This window comes from Hesperophylax consimilis, chromosome 18 (genome assembly GCF_061612785.1).
Source record: "Hesperophylax consimilis isolate HC1 chromosome 18, BYU_Hcon_1.0, whole genome shotgun sequence".
NCBI lineage: Eukaryota > Metazoa > Arthropoda > Insecta > Trichoptera > Limnephilidae > Hesperophylax > Hesperophylax consimilis.
In genome coordinates this window covers 10,000,001-10,026,017 of record NC_142853.1, presented here as the reverse complement: position 1 = coordinate 10,026,017, position 26,017 = coordinate 10,000,001, and the positions used below count along the sequence as shown (strand labels likewise).

At 33.2% G+C, this 26,017-nt stretch overlaps 1 protein-coding gene across 2 annotated transcripts in view; it reads left to right on the top strand.

The window, feature by feature from the left end:
• DAAM (disheveled-associated activator of morphogenesis-like protein) overlaps nucleotides 1–26,017 on the top strand; it is a 160,546-nt gene that overhangs the window by 70,616 nt on the left and 63,913 nt on the right. The window contains exons 1-2 of one of the 2 annotated variants that reach the window (XM_089642544.1): nucleotides 9,124–9,186; nucleotides 25,694–25,849. In XM_089642544.1, the coding sequence (XP_089498670.1) occupies nucleotides 9,157–9,186; nucleotides 25,694–25,849 (186 nt within the window). In that variant the 5' untranslated portion in view covers nucleotides 9,124–9,156. Of the gene's footprint in view, nucleotides 1–9,123; nucleotides 9,187–25,693; nucleotides 25,850–26,017 lie in introns of those variants that run through there. The other variant, XM_089642543.1, reaches the window with a different exon arrangement.

The following is a 26,017-nucleotide window of genomic DNA, read 5'->3' as shown; positions in this document are numbered from 1 at the left end:
AATCAAATGCTTAAATGAACCGAGAATTTGAAATAAAAAATATGAAAGTTTTAAAAAGGGGCCGATTTATCGATTATCCATTTGAATTTTACTTTTGTTTGTCGGTAATGAATGAAGTAAATCTTGGAAGCGGAAATTAACCCACTTCCCGTCAACCGATCGAGCAGAAACTCAGCAGGTAGACTCGTTGTAGATGACAATGTATTGTACAAACTTTTGGTGGCAACCACGCGTACACACGCGGACACATACGAATTTCTCTGAAATCCGATGACATTACAGCAGTTAATATACGAAATAAATGTCAATCCTACCCGATCGGCATTTGGCGAGGTTGGAAGAGTTGTAGACTCCAGTTCCTGGGTAGGAAGGTTCAATCATCAGTCAAACCTTTTTTTTAAATAGATTATTATTATGGCAAAAAATAAGATTTTTGTAGGAATAAAAGGATGATATATTTTAATTGAATGTCCATAATCCCATCTTCGTTCAATATATCATCAATTCGATCTAATTGGGAATTTATATTCAGAAATGAACTTTCATTTAAGAAATGCCAATTTTTGCCAGCATTTCTATAAAATTGCATATTAATTCTAAATAAACATATAATATGTAGGTTACCACACAAAATGCATAATTCGAAGTAAAGAACTTGTACCTTGATCAAAAGCGCATGCTAGGAAAGTAATGGCTCAACTTTCAACGTCGTTTCGCCCAGGAAGTAGGCCATACTTTGCTATTTATTGTTTACTATGGAGACGATACAGGCTTTAAAGAGAATGTACTGAAATTGATGTATACTAAAAGTTCGAAGGACATGCGCTTTATGTTGGTAAATAGAAAACCCGAGACGGATGGGAAAGAATATGTGTTTACAGGACCGCACCAATAACATTTTGGCTCCCAAATCTTCTCAATTTAGATTACAACAATATAATTGCGACCTATATGGGAAAGATATAAAATTATATTATCATGACTGCACACGCGACGGAGAGGAAATCAATTTATTAACATTCCCATACTCTTGCCGTATCTCTTCTGCAAGGCGATGAAACCCGTGAGCTAAGCAGGTAATGTGTAGTAAATTTGGATAAAAAGGCTTGGCCAGCTTTCACCATGTATGGCGCAGCATCAGAAACAAACATGCAGATTTTTTCATCCACGCTTTTTTAAGGTGATTTATGCATAACAATCCCTACCGCGTTTCAGTCAGTCAGCCACCGAGCTCGTGCCCTACGCGTCATCGTCACCTAGCTCCCTATACGTAGATGATACCTCCCGCTAAACGAAATATGCACGATTTGGGAAAAAAGGCTGAAATATGCATTAACGTCGTAATTAGAGACTTATATGCATTTGCATATGCAAATATGCAAATGCATATAATCCGATGTCTAGTAATAACTAACATTAAATAATTTTAAATATTCTACTGGAAGTTATCATGTTATTGCTTTGAATCCTTTCCAGTTACTTACCTTCCAATTTATACTCATGTGTTCAATTTAGTTGTAGGTATACATTTATTATATTGTTATTATTGCTATTGTGTAGTGCTTTTATTGATTGCTGCTGTGTTGAAATTTTACAATACATTATGTTTTGAATTTTAGCTGGTTATTAGTATATCAGTTAAATTTTTGAAATTTAGCTGGTTATTAGTACATCAGTTAACTTTAAATTTTAATTTATTTGTGTTCCTAGATCTGTTATTATTTACTATTTACAATATTGTATTTTTTGTAAATCTCTCAGGCCACGGGTACAGAACCCTTAGTTTTTTTGTTTAAATATTCTTTATTATTATTATAATTTTAAGTGAAAATCTGTTATTGGATTTTATCTTTATTATTTAGTTTATTCTTATATATGTAAATAATCTGTTGATTTTCCCAAATAAATAAAATAAAAAAATTTAAAAAAAATGATCCTCTTCGCACTGGAAAGCAGCGCGTAACTTACGTAACGTACTGAACGTATGACATTTTTTCCCTTAGCAACGTTTGGCTGGTACTCTGGTGTGGAGAGCAGTTGTTTTCTGTCATGCTTTCCTCTCCGGTAACACGTCATATCTGCACTCAAGACTCAGCATTCTACCGATTTATAACATATTTTCCTAGAAAACTTAATGTTTTCAAGCTCTTAAAAAATGTAATAAGAAATATGGAGATTCGCAAGGCATGTAAGCATAATGCGTAAGATTAAGAAAGGGACGCTTAGATGATTTGGGCGTGTAAAGAGAATGAAGGAAGAAATAAGGATATATGACGATAATGTGCATGGTAGAAGTAGTCGGGGTCATCCGAGGAAAACAAGGAACAATAAAGTGAACCGAATTCTTGAATCGAGTCATGTCAAGAGTCAGAATAACAGGTGAATATGTATGAGACAATACAGTACATATGAATGTGAGTTAAGAAAGGAGTGTGTGCCAAGGCCAAGTTGCTTGGCGGTCCATCTTCTGTGCCTACAATTGCGGGAAACGACGTGATAGTTAATGTTACAACATATTTCTTTTTTACTAATACGTCACGTTTTCGCTATTAGTCGTTGGTTGTTTTTTTCGTTCTGGTTCACATACCATTTGCACCTACGCTAGATCCGGAGCTGAAATAATACAATCGCTAGTAAGAAGATACAAAGATAACATTATTATAATTCACAAAATGGAAAGGATTCAAGGAAGGTGATCTATTCATAGTGTATTTACCATTGTTTTGAATGTCGAGGTTAACGTTTTGTTACTGTTATGTCTGGTGGAATCAAACAGTGTGAAGTGTTATTTAACTAACCGTAGAAACAGGCAGACAATGCTCCTTTGAGGGCAGCAACTTGACTTGAGATAGAAAAGGGAATCAATGACCCGTGATGCCTTCCGTGGCAAGTGAAGGGATATTACTTCTTCTAGCAATTGGACACGTCTGAGCAATTCTGGAAGAATGGGCTTTCGACACACGTCTATGAACTGCCTTGTTTGCTATTGTTGGTGATAGATAGCATCTTGAACTAAATGCCTTAAGACTCAAGACTGCCTAGCCTTAGAATAATTAATTACAATCAAATGAGGATCCCCAGCAATATTCCCTCTAAGCTCTAAGCTGTGCGAGTTTGCGGCCACACATCTTTTAAAAATTGTCCGCACACATATTTCAAATTTCTTTATGAATTATCCCTTATTTGAAGGTCTTCCTGTTATTTTATTTTTGTGTTTTTCAGTTTTATATGAGAAGTATAAACAGGGGTACTAACATTTTAAAACTAAGATTGTGACTGACTTCACCACTGTGCAACTTCTTTGAAATATTCACAGTCAATGCATATTTTCATGCAGATTTATGGACCGGCAATTTCTGGCTCAGAGTCAAAAAAATTAACGCGGTGAGAGCCTATTATTTATAAATGGAAATGGTTCGAATATAGGAAAAGTTAACATAATATTTCTTTAGAATGAATTTCTAAACATAATTCAAGTCATTTCGACGACACTTATAGAATCGATCTATATATAAAGACACTAGCTGACGTCTGCCCGAAGGTACTGAGGGATTTGCTTAAGAGATAGACTTATAACAAGACGGGCTTTTCTTTAGGCCTTTTTAAGGTATAAATTTCCGAAGTACATTATTTGGATGTATCTCATAAGGTTTAGCCAGCGTTAGGTTAGGTTAGGTTAGGAATAGATTGAATACAAAACGTCGACTTTTCGATACTTTCTAAAAATACAATTTGCATGTATTATATATAGTGTAGTGTAGTATATATATATATATATATATATATAAACCTTTAGAAAGAAATTCTCTAAATGATAGTGAAAACCGTATTAAAATTTGTTGCGCAAGCGCACAAATAGACGGACACAATTAACGGCTTTATTTTAAACTATTTAGAGATATAGGTACACGTCCTCCGTGTTCGAGGGGTAAGGCTCTCGACTATGGTCGCATCTTAAAGTGTGTAAAAGTTGAAATCAGTTAATGAATTTACAATGTAAGAGATTAATGATAAAGTCATAGTCTTAGTCATCCGGACTTCGTGGTTTCAATTCCCGGAGTGCACCAGTAAATTTTATTTAATTCATTTTCATTTTCACGATTAATTCATTAAAAATAATATATGGTATATTTGTAAAAGGGAGTGGAAAATATTTTTAGTATCGCCATTATGAAAGACCACCATTCTGAATTGATCAGATCTGAATATCCAGGTACTTCCCCACCTTCCTCTTTCTCATTCCCCTTCTCAATACCTTCAGCCTCACTTAATACTCCAATTGGAGACGCCAAGTCTCAAAGGCTCCAGATTGAGAATGAGAGGAGCAGTTGGAACTCTTGTGCGGTATTCACATTAAAAAAGGTTCTAAAATAAACATTATTCTAAGAAATGACTCACATAATCTTGCATTAAATTAATTATGACTAATAGAAGCCCGAGAAAATCCCAACGGATTAAAAGATTTAAAAACTATTTCAATTGATGTTGAATGGTTGCGTTGACCTGTTGTTGACACTGACTTTATCTATTCCAAGGTTTTGACCAAATGAGGTGGAGAACCAATTATCCAGCACGCATGCGCACTCTTAGGTATATCTGAAGAAAATGAGTTTTCCAACTGACGCAGTAGTCTTTATCACGACATGGTGAACGAACGCTTCTTTTATAAATACAATTAAAGTCTCGAGTTTAATTCGACCTTTAGTGAAAAATGTTAAAGTGGATTTTTTTCATCTGTCCGTGATTTTTTATATATTTTTTTTATAGAGAACAAAATATTAAAATTAACACATTTGTTGTTAAAATTTATAAAAAGTGTTTTTATTTAAGATTTTTATATGAAAACATCTTGAAAAAAATGGGTTATTTTAAGGGTATTATGGAATGTCCGTGTTGAGTGAAATGCTAGTTCTGCTTAATACGATGTGAAATAGCGCAATGGTACGTACCCTACTCGACACTAAAAGCCTTTTAGTGTCGAGTCACGTATCACAAATTGCTTAAAAAGTGTAAAAAAACATAAAAAATTATTAAATTAATTTTCGAAAATTGCATAAAAAATGTCAATAATCGTTTGAACTTCGATAAATTTGTCGAACAGAACCTGTGTGGCATATTTCTGTAATTTGCTAACATAACAAAACCCGTATTACTGTTTTCTTTTTCCATTGTTCTTCAGTTGGCACCTTTTAAAATATTAGCATCGACTCGCTCTCGCTAAATCGATATGTAAACACCGAATACTCTGGTCGAACGCTAAATATTAAATGCTATGTTTACATTTTTTTACTTCTGCAACTGGCTGTAGTCGCTAATACTGAGCATTCTCTGACATCACTACTCCGGTTAATAACCTTACATGGAAAATTTTCACCAGGAATACGTTCATGTTAGTTGGAAAAAGAAAATCGAATCAACTTTTTCACTTCTGTAATCCGGGTGGTATGGCATTAGTTGCTGTTCAGTAACCATATCTGAATATTAAATCATCTACTTCCCAACCTTCCCCTTTCTCATCTCCTTTCCCTCCCCGCTTTATTTCGATATCTCAACTCGTAGATGCCATAGGCCCATTAGTTCCGCACGGAGAAAAATGAGTATTGCTAATTTATTTAGAATCATCGTAAATTATCGGTAATCCGGTTAAAAACAGGTTTACGGGTCGTTTATCGGAACAATTGTTCAAGCACCTGCATTTTCCTTGATAATATACATAATGAAGAAATACGGAAATATTACGATTTTTATGGACACGTGTCCGTCGTCGTGATAATACATTAGTATTTTAATAAAAGTTTATTAGGAAACCTATCAATTCATATGTTAAGTGCCTCCAATCCCGTTTTTAACCAGATTATGAATAATTTGTAGAGATTCTTAATCAATTAGCAATATTCTTTATCAATATTTTTTCTCCGAGTGGAATTTTTAAAAATATTATACAGGTTTTTCCAATAAGAGGTGTTATTTTGATATTCAATCATAAAGATCAATGGTTTCATTGCTTGTGTGGCACGTAGCGCCGTCTTGTTGAAAGTAAACGTTGTCCAGATCAATACCATCCAATTCCAGCCATAAAAAATCATTAGTCATCTCTCGATAGCGCAATACATTCACCGTAACTGTTGCTCAAGCCTCATTTTCAAAAAAGTAAGGTCCAATGACTCCGCCGAACCATAAATGGCATCAAACAGTCACACGTTGAGAATAGAGAAGCTTTTCAACAATAATTCTTGGGTTTTCCGAGCCCCAGATGTGACAATTTTGCTTGTTGACGAAGCCACCGAGGTGGAAATGGGCCTCATCACTCAAGATGATTTGCATTTGATTCACTCAAGTGAATTTTAATAATTTCAAAGCGTTGTTGAAGCGTGTATCGTTCCATTTTTATTAATGGAATAGTTTCTAATTGTCAAATATCAAAAAATGACAGCTTTAAAAGTAACATCTACCGAAATAGCGGGCTATTCAAAATAACACCTCTTATTGGAAAACCCTGTATAAAAAAAAAGTTTTTAGTTCCATACTATAGTATTTATATCTGACATAAATACAATATTTTACACGGACTTAAGTTTAGCATAAGGATAAATTGTTAAATTGAGTGCTCATAAAAACATTTTCTGTAGAATTTACAAGATATTTTAATATGTTTATATCTTTGGGTTTAGGAGATTTTTCGATGGCCTAGCGCACACATGTGTTAAGTGCAGTTTTAAGTAAAAACGATTATGTGTTTTGTAAAGCATTTATCATGATTACTCACTTTGTAAATAGAATAGTTTCGTGGGAAATTTACATGACTCAATTCATTCAGATTAGATAAAAAGCAGATTATTAATATTTTTTGCTTTATATCTTATAATAAACCTGGAGTATTCTAATAAATTTAATTTTCTTATTGCACTTAACACGTGTGTGCACTATGCCATCGATTTGATCCAAAAAACATTGTCTAGCTTTTGTGTCTTTCAGTACCTACTTAGCTCATTTTCGACTGATTTTGGGGATACAATATTTTAACTTAAGCCATAAAAAAACTCCAAAATAATACCAGTTATTATTATTGTTTACTAGATCGTCACCACCATTTTATTACAGCAACATTTTGCATTATGAAACATAGATCTTTAAAATATCAATCAAAATAGAAAAATATAATGTGTCTATCACCGGGTGTTCGATACCTACGACGCTAAGCCTTTGTATCGAACAACCGATACAAAGGCTTAGCGTCATAGGTATCGAACATAGACAAATATAATGTGTCTATCACCGGGTGTTAGATACCTATGATGTGTCTATCACCGGGTGTCCGATACCTATGCCGGTTAACTACAAAACTTCTGCCCTTCCCACGTTGAGTTTGAATTATTTACCTTTAACAGTAATTATTATTGTCTCACTACGGGTGTATCACATTTAATCCGGTTAATAACCTTCTATTCTACAATTATCTTAATCCTTGTCCAAAGAGCACGATTACTTGCTCAACTCTCTGCTCAGAAAGTGTAGAAAATAACAACTACTTCATTCCATTCCACGCTATTATTTATCAATTAAAAGACGCAATCTTTATCACGAAAACATGAAATAATAATTACATCGTGTAGATGCGGCATTGCATTGTAATCGCTGCGAGTTGTGGTTACTTTGTGCAACGTTTAATGTAACTGCGGCACCGCTGTTCTATTGCGATAAGCCATATCACGATATGATATTGTCACAAGGAGGTAATATGTTAATTTCATTGAATTAAGATGTGCATGGTAGGATTAAAAGGTACCAATAATGACCCTATTTTGAATGGTCTGTAAAAATCCAGTATTTTTTGGATGGACAAAATCGACTTACATTTGGAACTCGTGATGGAAATGGCTTTGCCCTCTGAGAATAGTTTGCGTTGATGTAACTGCAGAATGGAAAATCTGTACACACGTGACGCCAGAGCTCATCGTTCGAGAGTTTTTGCTGTTGTAGACTAACTAACAAATACCTCCTTTCATGTTCGAACATACATGCTGTTGACGCAACTATCTTCCTTTAACATTGTCCTTGCAATTTTTCCCATCCTATTCTACCTACAAGTACCTGTCATTATCCGACTATACCCACGTTTGTGTGACATTTTACAATAATAAACGTAACTGTCAAACCAGTTTATTGATGGAGCCTGGTTGAATAACATCTCTTTGTGATCAGTGCTTTTATTGATATCAACTCGGGGTAGAAAGCTGTGCAGTGAACATTTCGGTTCCCTCAATGTGTTTCTTATCCAACCTGGATGTTATGGAAGTTTGTGTGTGAAATAAATCATATCTCCTGTGAGTGAAACCAACCATCAAAATCTTTGAAGTACAACAAAGGGGTAAGTCGGATTCCTTCCTTACTTCATGTTCGCCATCTCCAACCATAGTTGTGTAAACTCCAAAGTCCACAATTAATTTTTACAGTCCACTCTTGATTCGCCGATTGTGATCACACATGCTTTTCATAATTTCTTCCTTTCACTGAAAATGTTTCCAAAAATCTAAAGGAGGACTGCCAGGAGGTTAAAATATGTTTAATTTTATTTGTTTGGGCGAAATGATAATTATTGTCTATCTAGTTTGTTCAGTTTATTGGACCTAATTTATAAAAATACGTACAGTATTTATTTAAACGTATATTTATACGTTTATTCATCAAAAGACTAAAGAGGGCAAAACGAAAAATTAATCAGAATTATGCTAACTTTTGACTTAACACGTCCCCCGCAATTCTTTACCTGTAGGCGTAATATCATAATATTATATTCCTACACAAACAAGACTGTTTGTTTATTAACCACAAAGTGTCCATCTCGTCTCTTCTATATCAAAGGCAAATAATACACTACAATGTACCTACATATTAATTTTACAATCCGGTGTTTGTATTAGTGCTAGTATGTCAACCGGTTCCTGCATAAACCTAAAACATTTTACTTTATAGAAGTTATGCAGATTTGTGCGTTGATTTGTGTGATTACAGTGACAGGGACAAGGTCCTATTTGTGTAATTAACAATAAGTAATGAAACGTTTTATCAAATAATGTGTAGGTGAAGTTTTAATGCAATTGTGACAAAAATATATATTTTTAAACTAAGTTCGTTCAGTGTATTAAATATTTTAATATGACGGGAGGGCTGCAACGCTTTTTTGAGGTAATTACAAAAAAAATCAATCACATCGAGTAATTATGTGAATCTTGACCTTTAGTTCCATATTTACGTATAGTTTGATTTCAGAGGATAAATAATGTTTTAATTAATGGCTTATAAGTAATCGATCATCTTGTGTACATGCTAGATTAGCTGGACCTGGGTAGATAGCACCGTAAAGGTTTTATCAACCGGTAACTTGTCATCGTTCCCAAGCATAACTGCAGATCGCCAAGGAACAAACAACAACTAAGTGATCTGTATTAACTCGATGTAAACTGTTGTTTTGTACGTTAGTGATCTGCAGCTGTGCTCGGGAACGATGAAGTTTCCGACATTATCGATAAAATTCATGTGTGAGCAGATCGTTAAGGGACGATATAATATTTTTATGTACGTATAAATATATACAATTTTTTTTAAAATTATTGTTATTCTTATATGAATCATGTGCAACTGCCATAATACGGGTACGAGCCTAGTGAAATTTACAAAATTGTAATTTTTTAAATATTTATAAAATAAATAAGGACGCAGATTTAACCAAAACAAACACTTCTTCTGTCAAGATAATAAAAGATTTTACAAATGCTTCGACTGAATATTCACTCGAATATATCATTTTCTGTTACATTTATTGTAGGTATATATTATAATACTGGTTGATTACTCCGGCTTGACAGTTTTCAACAGCGCAACGCTCATGCGCACTGGTGGAGTAAAAAGGTACTATCAAACACGGCTACCGTCTTGACAGGGTTGACCGGACACGGAACACAAACTACAGACAGACGAAATTAAAAGTGGTCGAGTCGAAACGCGATTTCATTACCCTCAGCCGATTATTACGATTAATTTGTTTGGTTTTTTTATGTGAATACCGCACAAGAGTACAACTGCTCCGAATGGTATGGAGGCAGTTAGACTAAATATATATATATATATATACAGTATATTTTGAGGTTGAAGTTAGTGGGGAGCGAAAGGAGATTGGAAAGAGGAAAGTGGGGAAGTATTTTGATGCGATGCTTATTATTTTTGGCTTAAGTTTTTCTAAATTTAATACAACCGTAAGCAAAATTACATTTTAGTAACTAGGTACTTGTCTAATCAATTTGTCTGCATTATCATAATAATTACTTGACCAATTATTTTTTGTTTAAATATTAGACCTTGACTTCAATAAGTGCATTACATGATTAATTGCAGATGCACCAATGCACTTGGGAATGCTTACTGCATGTGTTATACTTGGCCATGAATGAATTAATGTTGCCCCAGAGATTAGAGACTTCAAAGCCATTCAATATTTACATAACTTATTATAAATTATAAATAACCATTACATTCCTAAAATATTATGTTTTTAACATATATCTAGAAAACGGAACACTATAAGTTCCTACCATACCTATACACTATGACTTCCCCCAAAGCTACTATATTTTTATAGGTTGTAAAATAATATTGTGTTAAAAAAAAATTAAAATGTAAGATAGCAAAGATTTAATTTTAAGTCACGATTAATTCTACTGCGTTAGATATTGAAAGAAAAACTTATAATATAGAGAGAATACATAGACTGGACAATTTATTTTATTTTATTTTATTGATACATGATATAGACTATATAGAGACTATAGAGAGTACATGTGGTTTTTGTGATATTTCACCCTCCATGCTAGGGATGACCCTGTGTTATGGCGGGTGAATTTTACAGTTTGCGGACATAGAATCTATACATTAATATAATATGAAAAAGAAAAATGATGTTTAGCTAGTTTGGGTTGCAAGAAGAGAATGGAGAAGTTAGAGAAATAAGAAGATGAAAAATGTGAGAAATTATTAGTAAATAGATCACACTAATTAATTATGTACATACTATACCGCTAAGTTAGGGAATAAGGATATAGGTATTATGTTTTGTCTGAAAGGTGATTACATTGATAGAGTGTAGAATGAATGGGTATTGTAGTTGTAATGTATTCCGTGAACTTGGACAAACTTGAACAATGAACTAAGAGATACGTCAATGATATTTTCTATGTGAATTTTGATAAATTCATGGCCAAAACAGTTCAGCACTTTTTACTTAATGTAAATAAAAAATGGTAATAATTTATTCATATGCTTAAATAAGTATTCACAACATCTTTGTAAATTTCATATTTTTTATTACTCGTACATAAATTTCAAGGGTTCTTTAAAGTATATTGTATTTTATTTTGTAAATCTTTTTTATTTGTTGTTTTAAATTTAATTTATAATGTTTATGTAAAAGCCTAATAGGACATTAATAAATAAATAAAATATTTATCGTTTTAGAATTTTATTAAAATCAGTTTGTCAAAAGTAGCAAAAACCACTCGAACAGTGAGCTGTTGCATTTTTAAAGTTTTAAAGCCTTTTCTGTATTCAATTAACAGCTCAACCCAACTATTTTTAGCTCGCTACGCCATTTCTATCATAAGCTATGAAGCTTTAAATTAAAGTATAATTTGAAAAAAAATATAAGAAATCGTATAATTTTCTCCATGTTTTAATAAACCCAAAGCAAAACGTTTCCATATATATGTAAGTTCTTGAGATAAATTCCTCCATATTTTTATAAGTATTAATTAATGTAATTGAGCATTATTATTGTAGCAAGTTTAAAGGTTTATGAATCCAATAAAGGTCGACCACTAAGATCATAAAACCATAAAATAACAGCTTGGTTCTTTGCTCATGTAGTATATTACATTAACCCATTGAATAATTAGTCGTAGGGTAATGAATCGCAGGCAAAACTGTTGCTGACAGCATTCATGCCTTATGTAGCTTGAGATGAATCGTTGCACTGATCTGTGCCTATTGGATGCTGCATTAATTGGTAATTAACATTAACCTTGCGACCAAATCGGTGTCACAAGTAAAGCCATTTATCTCCATGTATCTTAAGGTCAAATTACTGGAAATGTAGAAATAGTCCCATTTGCATGTAATTTATAGTTTGTTGATTTTAACTGATAGTGCAGTCTTTTGCTAGTTTGCTGGCCATTAGTAATAATTTCGCGAACATCTTATCATGTTTGCAGTGTTAGGGACATATAATAGAGAACTATAACAAATCTGACTTGATACACCTTATTTCGCTTAGATAAGACTTGTATCATCCTTCTATCAAGGATCTTTTTGGTACCCTGTCTTCCTTGGATGTACCTATTCAGCCTTTTGTCCATTAAAATACAAAATCCCCACGGGATGCCAGGGAAAAATATTTTCATTCAGGAAATTTTCCCCATGTCAAATAAAGGTTGTTTACCTGTATGTTTATAAATTAAGTGCTAAACGCAGCCATAGCAATTTCAAGCAATTAATAGATCGTAAGGACGGGTTGTTTCACAGTATTTGAACAATTCATCAAATTTCAAAGTTGATTTTCAAGTTCTATTCAAGTCATTATTTCAGTTCTGTGAAACAACTAGCCATTTACAGAACTTGAAAATGAACTTTGAAATTTGATGAGATGTTCAAATTCTGTGAAGCAACCCGTCCTAAATGTTGCTCAATATTGATAGTATTTTCACTATTTTCCAAGCTGGACTAAAACTACTGTAGTATTTTTTTAATCTGCTAATATAGCCAAGAATTTTACCACTTTGCTATGAAGGTCAAACATAATTTGGCTCTCCTAAAATGAAGTGGTGTACACAATGTTTAAATAAAAATGAAATGGATATGCCAAATTTTATCAATATTATGTTGATTTTAGTTGAAGATTATCGTTAAAATAATATTCATTTTACACAATGCAAACACGAAAACATCCATTTCAAATATTTGACCAACTCAAGATATCAAGTTGGCAATTTAATCAAGTGTTTATTAAATATGGCTCCATTGACTTACCACTGAATCTACAGTACACACCTTCAAAAAGAAATGCCTTTCGTGTAGATTTTAATGGAAACCAATGTCGCCACTGTCTTATTACCATTAGATCGCGACAGCCAATCAACATTGCACACTTTATCTCTCATTCACCGCCTAATATCGTATTCGCCATTCCATTTATTTGATTTTGAATTTGTACCGACTAAAACACCGAATTTCTAGATTTTAAATTTAAGCAAAGATTGGTCAGACTTTTAGATCACAAAACACGCCCGCGTCGCATTTCTTTTGTTCTTCTTTATTCTATGCTTATATTACAGTAATTTTATTTTCAAACATACCAATTTCAGTTGTTTGTGATGTGATGTCATGTGAAAAATTTCAGCCTATTATTCAAGTTTTGTGAATTTTTAATTTTCAAAACTCGAACTGATTTTCGGAACAATGCAAACAAGCGATATAGTGGGTACTTATTTATTTTTCTACTATAATAACACACATACATTATCACATTATTACTCACCAATCAGTCGATTACACATTTTGGGAAATGAACATGCCAACATCGGCGACATTTATTTCTTAAAATTAGCGCAATATAAACATGCACTCAAAAATTATTTTTCCATAATGTAATTTTATATACGCAATATGGACATGTTGAAATGAAATGATGATATTTCTCATTGTTCTTTTTTTGTTATTTTTGTTCTGATACACAAAATAATTGTATGTTATTTTTAAGTTTAAAACTACTATAATGTAATAATATTATTTTTCTTACTTTGTACTCTATTATATGTTTATTTATAAAAGGCAGTATAGCCGTTTATGTATTTAAAAAAAAAAAAAAAAAAAAAAAAAATAAATAAAAAAAGAAAATCAAACATTCCCGGGTTATGAATAACTTGACAATGTTTAAAAATCTCCTACTACCACCACAGAAAGCGGAAAATGTTGCTTGTGTTGTGATGGAGGACTTAGCCAGCCGAGGAATTGAACACACTACGATTGAGCGGAACCCAAACGCGATGTCAAGTGAGCCACCGACCGGTCTATTAATTAATTAATAATTCTAATTTTTAAATGTGTTTTTGATTTTATATGTTGTAATTTTTCAAGTTTACTAACGGTGTTCATTCTAAAGGTAAATTTCTGACGTATCTCTATCCAAATTTTCAACAAAAAAAAACAAATAGTTATAGATATTATGAAGAAAATTGACAATATCTGTTTTCGAAAGGAAATACTGATCCAAAGGCAAATATTTATATATAAGGTGATTTTTCACGGGTCTGCGCTAGTTATTGTATAACGCCTCCGAGATGATTACATCGTCAATAATTCATTTATAATATACACTCAAACTTTTTTAGACTTTCTAACCAATGCTGGAGGTAAAATGATAAATTTAACCAGTGTACTCACCTTTCTACCGTGTTATCTAATCAATTATAACAACTGCTTGTGATTCATGTTCAAGTTTTTGTGCCTCACTCTCGTGTTCAAATTTAATTTAAATGTCCATGTCCAAAGCTAATATAAGTATTATGTGTGCGTACTTGAATGTCCATGTTGTATAATGTTGTTATTGAATTATATGATTTGTTTGCCTGAGAACCCATCGTGCATAATGTGCATGATTCTGACTATAGAATTAAATTCTGTCGCAGTCGCTTCACTAAAATTGATAATATTATTTTTTTTAAATATTTATATTAAAAAAAAAAAGATTTCACTGAAATCAACCGCGCTAACAACTAAATACTGATTGGGTAGGACCGACATTTATTTCGTATATTAAATGCCATACATTTTCAGATATATGCGTATACGTTTGTGTGTGTGTGCGTGATTGTCACCATTGTTGATAGAATGCATTGTCATCGACAACGAGCCTATCTGCCGAGTTTCAGCATGATCGGATGTCAAAAAGTGGGTAGCATTAAAGTAGATGTGTTTATAGATCTCTTGAAATAACTCCAGCAAACTTGTATTAATTTGAAATTCTTACAGATTTGGTAGCGGGTATAATTAATAGGGAGAGAAAGAAATACATTTGGCCCAGCCTTATATCAGTAGACTAGCAAACTCACCAGCAAGTCATGGCAATACTTCATCAAGAACAGGCAATACACAACAATCCTACGAAATTTTGCCCTATAATATGAAAATCTTCAAGGCAATACTTTGTCAGCAAGAAATTGCGTAAGGACTTAGGGAAATTATTTCCTTCGGGGCACTATCTTTTCGGATGCTGTGTAGAGACTGTAAAGGGTCTTTTAGCGGTAAGGAAGTAATGAAACTGGTTCTTAGAGACACGTTGACAAATTTGTTAACCGCGTACAAATTAAAGTGATAAACCTGGGTATTGATTCTCCAATCCAGGCCGCTCGAAATTTCCGTCGAAAGTACATAAATTGGTCGAAGATCTTATTCTCGAGTCTCGTCGAAGGTATATACTTACATACGCCAAACTTCATAAGTCATTCAACTCGAACAACGAGTGGGTCGAACAACTCGTTCGAGTGAGAATCGAGGCTCAGACTCGTTTGTAGAATGTAGAATGTTTGTAGAATGTTTCACCCGAAGTTTGTAGAATGAGAAAAAGACGACACTAATAATACAGTAATATAATATTTTTGTATTGATTAATCATTTTATTTCTTAGCTTCCGGACACACCGAAGCCGGAAGTTATCATTAGGTCGTTTGCGTATCTCCAAAATTTCTGAATTGTCTATATGTTAAAAACTATTTTGAACAATGTAAATAATATTACAGCTGAGCGTACATTCGCCTTTTTGAAGAGTTATACATTGTTAAATAAAACTCTTCATAAACATTTGTCTAGAAAACTTGTTACAAAATTAATGCCCAGGAAATAAATAAATTAACCTTCCCTTTCTCAACCTACTAAAACTACGATCAAGAACTCCTTGAAGGGTGAAATCAATATATTTGAAAAAATAAATGACAAAGCGGTCTCGGAGCTTACGAGGTCCAAACACGGTCATCGGGAAATGTTCAAAGCACCCAAATCATAACCTGTTAACATTTAATATCACCACGAAAGCCCAGGAAGAATCTTCGTATCTGGACTTAAAGTGATTGATGGGCAGACACTGACGTTTTGTCTAGTACTGTCAGCCTCCAATGATTTCCAATACACCAAACTAACTCATCGTAATGCACTTCGAAAAGACTTAATGCGTGAGTATAATTTGGTAATCCGGATGTTCATATTAATGGATTCAATGGACATCCTATAGGAATATAATATACAAATATGTAACTTGTTATGAGCTATAATATTATAATGAAGTATTAATATGAAGATTGTGTAAATGAATGATCTTAGAGCTGCTTTCGTTTGACCCCAACTGTGAGTCGTGGGTGAACTCTTGTTCAGGAAGAACAGATTTTATTTGTATTTTAGAAACTGTGGGGGCGTCGCATCGGTTCATTATTTATTTAATCGAATATAATAGTTTTCTCGTTTAATGTGGATATATAGCCGATATTGAGATTAAAACGAGAGAAGAATTAAGAACAGTGTTAAATATATTCGAGAGAAAGTTCTCGAAGTTATGAAGTTAATACACAACTTTTTAAAAAGAAATATGTTGAGATCTATATTGGCACAACAGTCTAAAAACAAAACTGTTTTAAACCATGGGTAAATATGAATACAAAATTTTAAAATATGATCTATGAATGTATTTATGGAAAAAACTTTCGGTGATGAGTTTTGAGTTTCATTGTGAATTCTGTTGAGATACAAACCTTTCGCTCCCCTGTCCCCACACAATGAAAAGACAATGAATGAAAAGTTCCTTTACCTGATGTATTGTCATAATGATCCTCAAATTTCAATATTGTACCTCTGACCTCTAGCAAAATGTCTGTGATAGTAAAAAATTGTTACTTGTTACTGAAGACAATATTAACCACTCAAAAGTATGAAACAGAAAAGTCGGAAAAAGTTTGGGAATTGAACCCTCTCTCTTATTGGTTATTGCTCTGACTACAGAGTTAATTCAACCTTATCAACTTCCGTCATTTCAAATGTATCATATTCCACTAAAAACTACCAACATTATCTTCATTTTATTGGCATATTATTTGACTGCTATCTTTATGATTGCAAGATTCTATCCAAATTAAATTATCATAATAATATCACTCTAGATAGTCTCTTCGATAAAATATTTATCTTAGACTTGTAAAAAGTCAATAGAAGTCCCATATCATAATGAAAATGGAAATGAATTTCATATATAAAACAGCAGCCAAGGAAATTACAGTTAAAATGACGGAAGTTGATGTGTTCCAATTAGCTCAGTGGTGAGAATCCGGGGTTTAAATCCCAGATGCGACCTTTTTCTGTCTTTTATGTATAACGTTTTTCGTTTGAGAGTGGTTAATATTATCTTGAATGAGCATATATTACGATTTGAGGTTTTACTCAATAAGTTATTCCACTATATAAAATTAAGTAAAAATTGTTGATGAATCAAATTTCCAAAGTTTTTTTCTAATCATCCAGCCACCGTCGTAGTTCAGACGTTTGGAAAAGAGTTCAAACCATCTTTATTAGAGGGGTCAAGTGGGTCAACATATTCTATAGTTGTTGCATCATATTCTATTAGGTACGATTTATCTATCAACTCTTCCCAATTACGAAGCCCTTAGGATCCTTTCGTAATCCTTTCTGATGACATTTCCACATGCTCTTCTCTCTGCTCCCAGCTTCCGGTATCCTGTTTACAATGGACCGCGTCTTGCTGCAGATGAGCCGTTCACGACACGTGTTTATCATATCAAATGCTTATCTCCCCTCACGTACATCTACATGGACCATCTCCGTGTTGATATGTATTACGCTGATCACCGATACAGCGTCAGTTTGTTAGTTTGATGTACAGAGGTGTGGAACATTGATCAGAGCTAACCCAAATTGACATTGCCTAACCACTATTAGCATACAACTTTATATGTATTCTATCTTTCATCGGGGTTCTGACTTTGATCATTTGTTTCACCTCTTTTGCATAAAACATCACAATCGGTAGCTTTATTCTTTATCACCCAATCGATAAAATCTTTCGAAGCTTTCTTACACTTTCTGTGAATGTTGCAAGCTTCCGTTTTTTAGAATACATTTCAAATGCCGTTATCTTACAATAATGGTAATCGTTTTGTAATTAACAGTATTAAGAATTTGAAGTTTACGTGTTTTGGCCACGTACAGCAGATTGCTTGTTTTAATTTGATTTCTGGATTTTTGAAACACTCCTGAGAAGATACGTACAGAATGTTGCAATAAAAAATAATCATTTTTATTCAGTCCTAAATTGGAACTAATTGTTCAGACAAGCGATCTAATAGGTAGTTACCATTTAAATTTTATTGGTTAAAAATTTAATATTTTTATTTTGGAATAACTTAATGAGTAAAGCTTCAAATTGAAACAAACGAAAATTTGAAACTGAAAAATCCAAAAAAGATATGGTCGCGGCATTTGTATCTTACGACCGTATATTTTTATGATTTTTCTGTTTCAAATTTTCGTTTGGGAATCGCTAATATTGTCATCAATGATTCAATAATTTTTGTTTTTTAAATGTGTAGGATTTCTTTTGTTTAAATTTTATGACAGATTTCATGATTTGTCAACTTAATCATCTCTCTACTTTGTCGTGATAAAATATGTTGAAAACATTTGTTTTTCAAAGGCTGAAAATGTGATCCTGAGTTAAATATTTTATATGTAGGTACTTTCAGCTTCACAAATCCTACAATTAAATCCCGTAATTTTTTATGGGATCAATAATAACCCAATTAAAAAAAAATACTCAATTCGGTTGTGGCTCTGTCTATAACTCCGGTTCAATGAACTTTTGCAATTTAGATTTGAATTTAAGTGTCACATTTGCCAAAATTGGAGTGTTTGCGATAAAGTACATGCCTATATATGTTTAACAGAAAAATCATTTTAATTTCCATTTTAACCGATTTCTCGAAAATTCAGACTCTTCGTGATTTTCACGGGCTTTTTATTAATAAACTTTTAAAGATCCGTTAGCTCCTTAATGTTGACGATCACTGAGGATGCATTGAACATAATGCACTGTAGCTGGATCAAAGCTCCTTGATTGGAGGATGTTTACAATTTGATTATCCCGTCAGTTGACCGAATCCTCTGTAACGGAACACTGTCAGTACTCGTAGTGTCACGGACGTGAAACCCGGACAGGTTTTGTGATTTTGATTTTGATTGGTGTATGCGATAGATTTTCAGTACAACGTGATGTGATAATATTTGTTTGAAATTTTTTTAATATTGTGATTGTGTGCTTGATCAGAAAATACAATCCGTTCATAAATTTTAGTTAGGAAAATATAAAAATTATTTATTTTGTGATAAATATTTGAGGTTTTGCAAAACCGGTGAGAAAATATTTATGTAAATTTAAAAAAAATGTTTTTAGAAATTTAATTTTAGAAAATATGAATTTAAAGGAATACAGTTGATAGCTATATTGTAACCTCTCAGTCTTTCTCATAAATGACACATGTAACAGAAAGCGATAGTACGACGGAGCTCTCGTAAGCAGGATAATATTAATGTTGTTAACCCATCCCAGACCGTGAGCCAAATGGCGCCTGAAGCCACGTGAAATTTGGCGCCTTTTGAAATCTGGAATATATATTTTTTGTTATATTATTTAACTATTTTGAGCCTGGTTTAACAAATAATTAGGACACCAAGTTGCTGTGAACAATTAAATTATTACTAAGCACCGTTACACTGTAGAATCCTTAAACCTAAAATATACCTTTTTTTACAACGCGATGCGAAAATACGGCGCCTCAGCATCTCAACAATGCATTACTGCTGAGTGGCCTAATCCAATAACGTCTGCATAAAAATCGAGCCTGTCTTAAAATCACGCCATTTCCCCGAATGTGCAAAATTGTGCCTTGGCGTATACTCCTTGCTTCATTCACATTCATACATCGTCCCATACGTACTTTTGTTTTACCTATGGCTTGACCTAACCATAAAAAATAAACAGTTTTGGACTATCCAATTAACGCAGCGAGCTTCAAATCTGCATAATTTAACCCTTTGATCATTTTCACTTTAAAAACATTATAAAATTTAAATAATAATTTTAACATTTTCCTCAAACAGAACGAATCGTGAAGTTAATTGAGTTATTTAATACCGGCTCTAATGGGGTTAACGTTTGAGCAAAAATTAGCTGCGCTATTGTTTTAAACCGAGGTCACTATTTAAAAAGATCGTTGCTCTTCAATTATAAATAATTGCGGTCTGAGGTTAACTAGCCTAATAAATCTCTTTGATAAAGCCCAAACAAATTATTTAATATAAGCGTGCTAAAGTAACACGAACCGTTATATATTTTATTCACGAAGGTGTTTTGTATTGTACCGAAATTTTATTAATGTTTTCTAGTTTTGGAACTGTTGTTTTGCCAATGATTTCTTTTTCAATATTATGTGATTAGTTATTACGTATTTATGATTGAATAGTAATATTTTTTGGTATGCTTACATAGTCAGTTTCTTCCTTTACAGGTAACTTCAGACTAATCAATAAGCCAACGTCCGATGTTTCATCTAATCATCTTAATTTTTGGCAGTTACATTGTTATTTCTACAAAGAGATTCCTAATAGAAAAAAGTGTTGCATATTTCGTGATGCCACAGCTCAAGATTCGAACGTTTTAATAAGAAGATTAATAATTTAATTGCTTCATGATGGTTTATTATGATTTTTTATGTTTTCACTTTATAACTTTTTTTTGTATGTAAAATGAATTTAAAGTGGAAACTTTACTGGTTCACGCAAACATGTAAAATGTAATCATTTACATAAAATATGTGTAGCTGTTGATTTCCCCAATAAAATTATAAAAAAGAATGATGTTGCATGGTCTTATTTCAAAAATAAGTGTTTTCTGATTTTTATTCTGGTTTATTACAGAAAAAATTCAACACATAAAAACGTTTTATAATAATATATAATTATACTACGTTTATTTTTGTTTTTTTTTAAAACTATAAATTAAATTTCAATAGTGTTTTGGTTGAAGATTGTCCCTTCCTTCCCAGTCAACCGCGCTATTGACCTAGCGATATGGCGATCGAGTAGGGCCGACATTTATTTCGAAGTCATCCGATTTCAGAGATATGCTTATAAGTCCGCATGTGTATATTTGATTGATATCAAAAGTTTATAGAATGCATTGTCATTGACAACGAGTCTATCTGTCGAGTTTCAGCTCTATCGGATGTCGGGAAATGGGTTAATTTCCACTTCCAAGATTTGCATTCATTCATTACCGAAAACAAGAGTGAAATTCAAAAAGATATACTCGTATTTAAAAAATAATAGTATCTAACTAAAACACATCAACATTTTGCTAGGTGAAGTTTTGAACAATTCTTAAATCCTATACTTTCAGAAAATATCTTACCTCCAAAGTATTTCATTTTGTGCAATGAAGGGAAAGTAAAGAATTATCTTCCTTTTGGCTTTAATTCTTTTATTCAAGTCATTAACTTACACGAAAAAAAAAAACAAATCGTAAACATCAAAAGGAATGTGAGTACTTCACATAAGCATATCGTGTTAACATTACTTTCACCACCCAGTCCATATAAGTTTGCACATGTTACGAATGTATTTGTATCATACATATTACATGCAAATTATGTTATGTTTATGTACATAACTATACTACATACATACAGGACTACAAAAATATTATTTTTAAAAACGAACGTTCACTACCGAACCTATTGAAATTCCTTATTCACGTTTACGCCGTATTATTATTTCTTTTGGCCGTAAATTATTTACGGATATTGACGCTGACTTCCTCGTGTTTGACGCTTCGTTTATTATTGGACTACTAACAGGGAAATTGGATGGCAATTATTCATGTCAATGTTTACTTTTCTACACACGTCACGATGTAAATTATAGCTTATTATAACAAGTTTCCTAGCTTCTTATACTATTGATCATGCCATATGTAAATCATGATATTATAGTGAGATTGGATAACATACTGCTTTTTATATTCAGCCAGACGTTTAGATACCTCAAATAACAATTTAAAAATACCTAATCTAAATAGTTATTCTATGAAATGTAGTCAAATAAATTATCAGAATTTTAGTGTCTTATGTACGTCCAGAGGTACATACACCTTACACATACCTACATAATATTATATTAACTATATTTTACCTAAGATTGCAATTGAATCTTAATTTTAAAGCACAATCTTTTCTGAAGCAACTAAAAGTCTCGACAAGTGAACTCCGGAGTCGTGAAAAAGTCACAGATTCTGGTCTAAGCGATTTCAGCTGGCAACGTCAATTCCATCATGTGCTTTTAAAATCTCTAAAGTCAAATTTATCGGTCAAAAAACCAGACGAAAGGTGGTATTAAATAAGAAGAAAAATTAGTGTAGAAATGTAGATACTGAAAGATAAATTTACTAAGTTAGCCATTAGGTTAAACTAGAAAGAACACTAGTAACATAAGAATATTATGTTTTCAGCCATGTGCGAAATATATATATCATATAACAGGAGACAACAGACAAACAACACTTAGTCTAAGAGCTAAAGGCACACTCAAATGTCTCTCAAAATTCTCTGAAGCCGATGTTGCACTCGAGGCTGATGATAGTACACTTGAACATTGTTGAAGTATGCATACACTAGTAGGAATCCATATAATACGGTCTCTGAGCCAAATAATCCCATGTTTCACTTTTAGTTAAGCGGAAATTTTGTATTGCCCCTTTTTCCCCATACAAATACATAACAACTCAATGTACAACTTTATCCAGAATGGAAGATGCGTTCAGTATCGTCCTGATTCAATCTAAATAACTTGAAAAGATTCTGACTGTGTTTAATGAGTCCGTCTGACAAACCAGGTCTTCCAAACTTGTCTCATTCTTCTTCCCTTCTTTTTTTCTAGTATCCAATCAGAACAATCAACAAGAACAATCCTTACTTAAGGGGAATGACTTCAGGCAGTTGTGACCGAGTTTCTTTTCCATTAGTCTTTGTCATGATTAAAAAAAAAATCGGTTTTGCGTCTCTGTATTTGTCTGTAACTCAGGTTCAATGAAATGTAGAACTCGGATTTGCTTAGGATTTAAGTGAAATGTTCAAAATTGAAAGTGATTGAATATTTTAGACAAGCCATTTTCAAAATTGTAACTGATTTATCGAATTCAGACTATCCGTGATTTTTCACGGATTTGCGCAAGTTCACATAAAGATATAAAAATATAGATATGCCCATGTAGTCATCTAATTTTATGAATTGTACCAAATAATACTGGATTGTATTCTTTTCGGAAAATGATTCCAAACCAGAATTAGTTGTAAGTTTTAACGTAAAATCTTTTCTATACAATTTTGTTAACTAACTTATCACGTATCACCTTCACCGGTCTTCTTTCAATACTTTCATTACCTACGTTATCAATTTCCACATCATTTCATTCAGTCAATGAATGTTTCATCCCATATTTCCTATCAATATCTATAAGAATACTTCGACGAACACGAAGTACTGGAAAAACAAGTTTGCTTCCATTTCCGATAGAGTTCTTTCAATTAATCGAGTTAAGCATGAACCGGTTATTAGTTTCCAGTATCTTCGGGCAGATCTATTTATTTATTATGGAAAGTTTGGAATGGCTTTGTTCGTTTTGAAAATTTCCGTTTCGTTCGGTTTTTGCTGCCCGATTTTCGCGTAGGCTTTTTGAACTCGTTGAGTGAAGTGAAAGAAAGTAAAATTATAATAATATATTTAAACAAACTTTTTTTATTTGGATTGAACCATATCTGACAGCGATCAACGTAAGCACGCAATCTTGCGCAGTTATTGTAATCTGGCTCAAATCAGGAACTATTGAAAAGAGAGGAAGATGATCCGAAAACGTTGGTTGGAGTAAAGCTAAAAGAGAAGGCATTATTTATCTAGAGATACACTCTTCTTGTGTCTTCATAAAAACTTACTTCATAGGCGCCACAGATCTTGGAAAGTCCTGGTTACCTTTAGAAAACGTCTGGACTTGTTTTCCTCTAGTTCTTTAGATCTAAGGCTGTTGTGTTTAATTTGACCCCATCCAGCCACTCTCGAATCTTCCTAGGACCTTACTGCCAATTCCTTCAGAAGTGTCAAAAATATTTTTTTGGGATTTTTAGAAATCACAATCCTTTCACTAAAATATTCTCATCACCTACCGTTGCACCCCCTTTAAAAATAATCCCTCCAATATCTCCAATAAAACCACTGGAAAAGACTCCAGTAATTATTCGAAGTTCCATTTTTAATTTTATGATAAATAATCAGCTAAACGGTTTTGTAAAAGCTCTCATCAAGCTTACAATTATCGCACGTATGGATTACATACCCAATGAAACGAATCCATGTTTCAATATCGCAACAGTTTATTTTTATTTTAACGGTTGTATTGTCACTGTTCGGTCAACATCGATGGAGGATTGTGACCCTACAGCTTAGTACGACGATATCTGTATCGTTGAATGTTCACTTTCCTCGGTAGGTTCAGGCACACCGGTACACGATCAACATCTGGTTAGAAACATGGTGTTACCGGGTCGTTTTAGCAAGTGAAAACTCTTGTCAGTGTCTACCTACCTACTAATGTATATCTGGAAGCTGCGTAATCTCTATTTTGATAAAGTTAAAAAGGATACTTCACGATCTCTCGACATTCTCGAATTTCAGAACGGTCTTACTTGCAATATTCAAAATTAAGTTTCAAATCAACCCAGTGGTAAACTGAAATTATCAGAATCCAAAATCCGGTATAGGTGTTAGCCCAGTCGTGTAGTTAATTATCTTGTTCTCTAATGGCGAGTGGTTTCGGCACCTCATCTTTTCTAACGTCAACAACTGGATTTATAACCATTCTAGGCGCATCACTGGTATGAACGATCTGAGTGATTGCCGTAAACGAATGACGATATGACAACTTGATAGCTTAATTACATCGGTTCTGATACGGAGAAAGTCTATTAGCTGCCTCATCCTGGGTGTGACCTTGGAAGTTCAAGAGATTGATGGTTTTCGATTAAATTAATGTAAATTTAAATTTTATGGTTATCTTCATGCTTATTTAATAAAAAAAGAAAAGTAAACATTCCGCATTGAATATTCTGTTAACACAACAAACATTGCCTTGGACCAGGGACATATAAGGGGATATTGTATTTATTTATTTATTCTGTTATTTATTATTTTAGTTAGTTAGTTTTATTTATTCTTATACGAGTATGTATTTATTTAATATCAACGGTACATATAAATATGCCAAAAACAGTATTTGCATGCTACTAAAATACTAAATTTAAGAAAAAAAAGCATTTATTTAAAATATTTGAAAATAGCTTACGCACTGCAGGGATGTTGGTCATCCAATAATTGGTTCTCGAGGTGGCAGTACCAATATCCGCCACTCTAACTATAAACTAGTACTTATTTTTACTACTCGTGACTTTACTATGATTATTATATTAATGTATAATTTTATTTTTTCCAGGGTGTCCCCTCGTGGTCATCAGGCGTGGAGGCGGCCCGCGCTCGCGTGGCACGCCTGCGCTGCCCCGCGCTGACCTGCCCGGCGCTCCCCTGCCTGCCGCGTCCCAAGCAGGCCCCGCTGAGGGCCCGGGGACGCGGCCTGTGCGGCTGCTTCCAGGTTGGTCTACCATATTAGTTGGTCCATAATGACTCTATCCAACTCTGACTCCTCGACCGAGAGATCTGGTATCTCCTGATGCCGTTGACTAACTGAATAGTATCAGCACCCCACTTTGATCTCTACCACCATCAGGAAGGCTACAATAAGTAGTTATGCTGTGGTTCT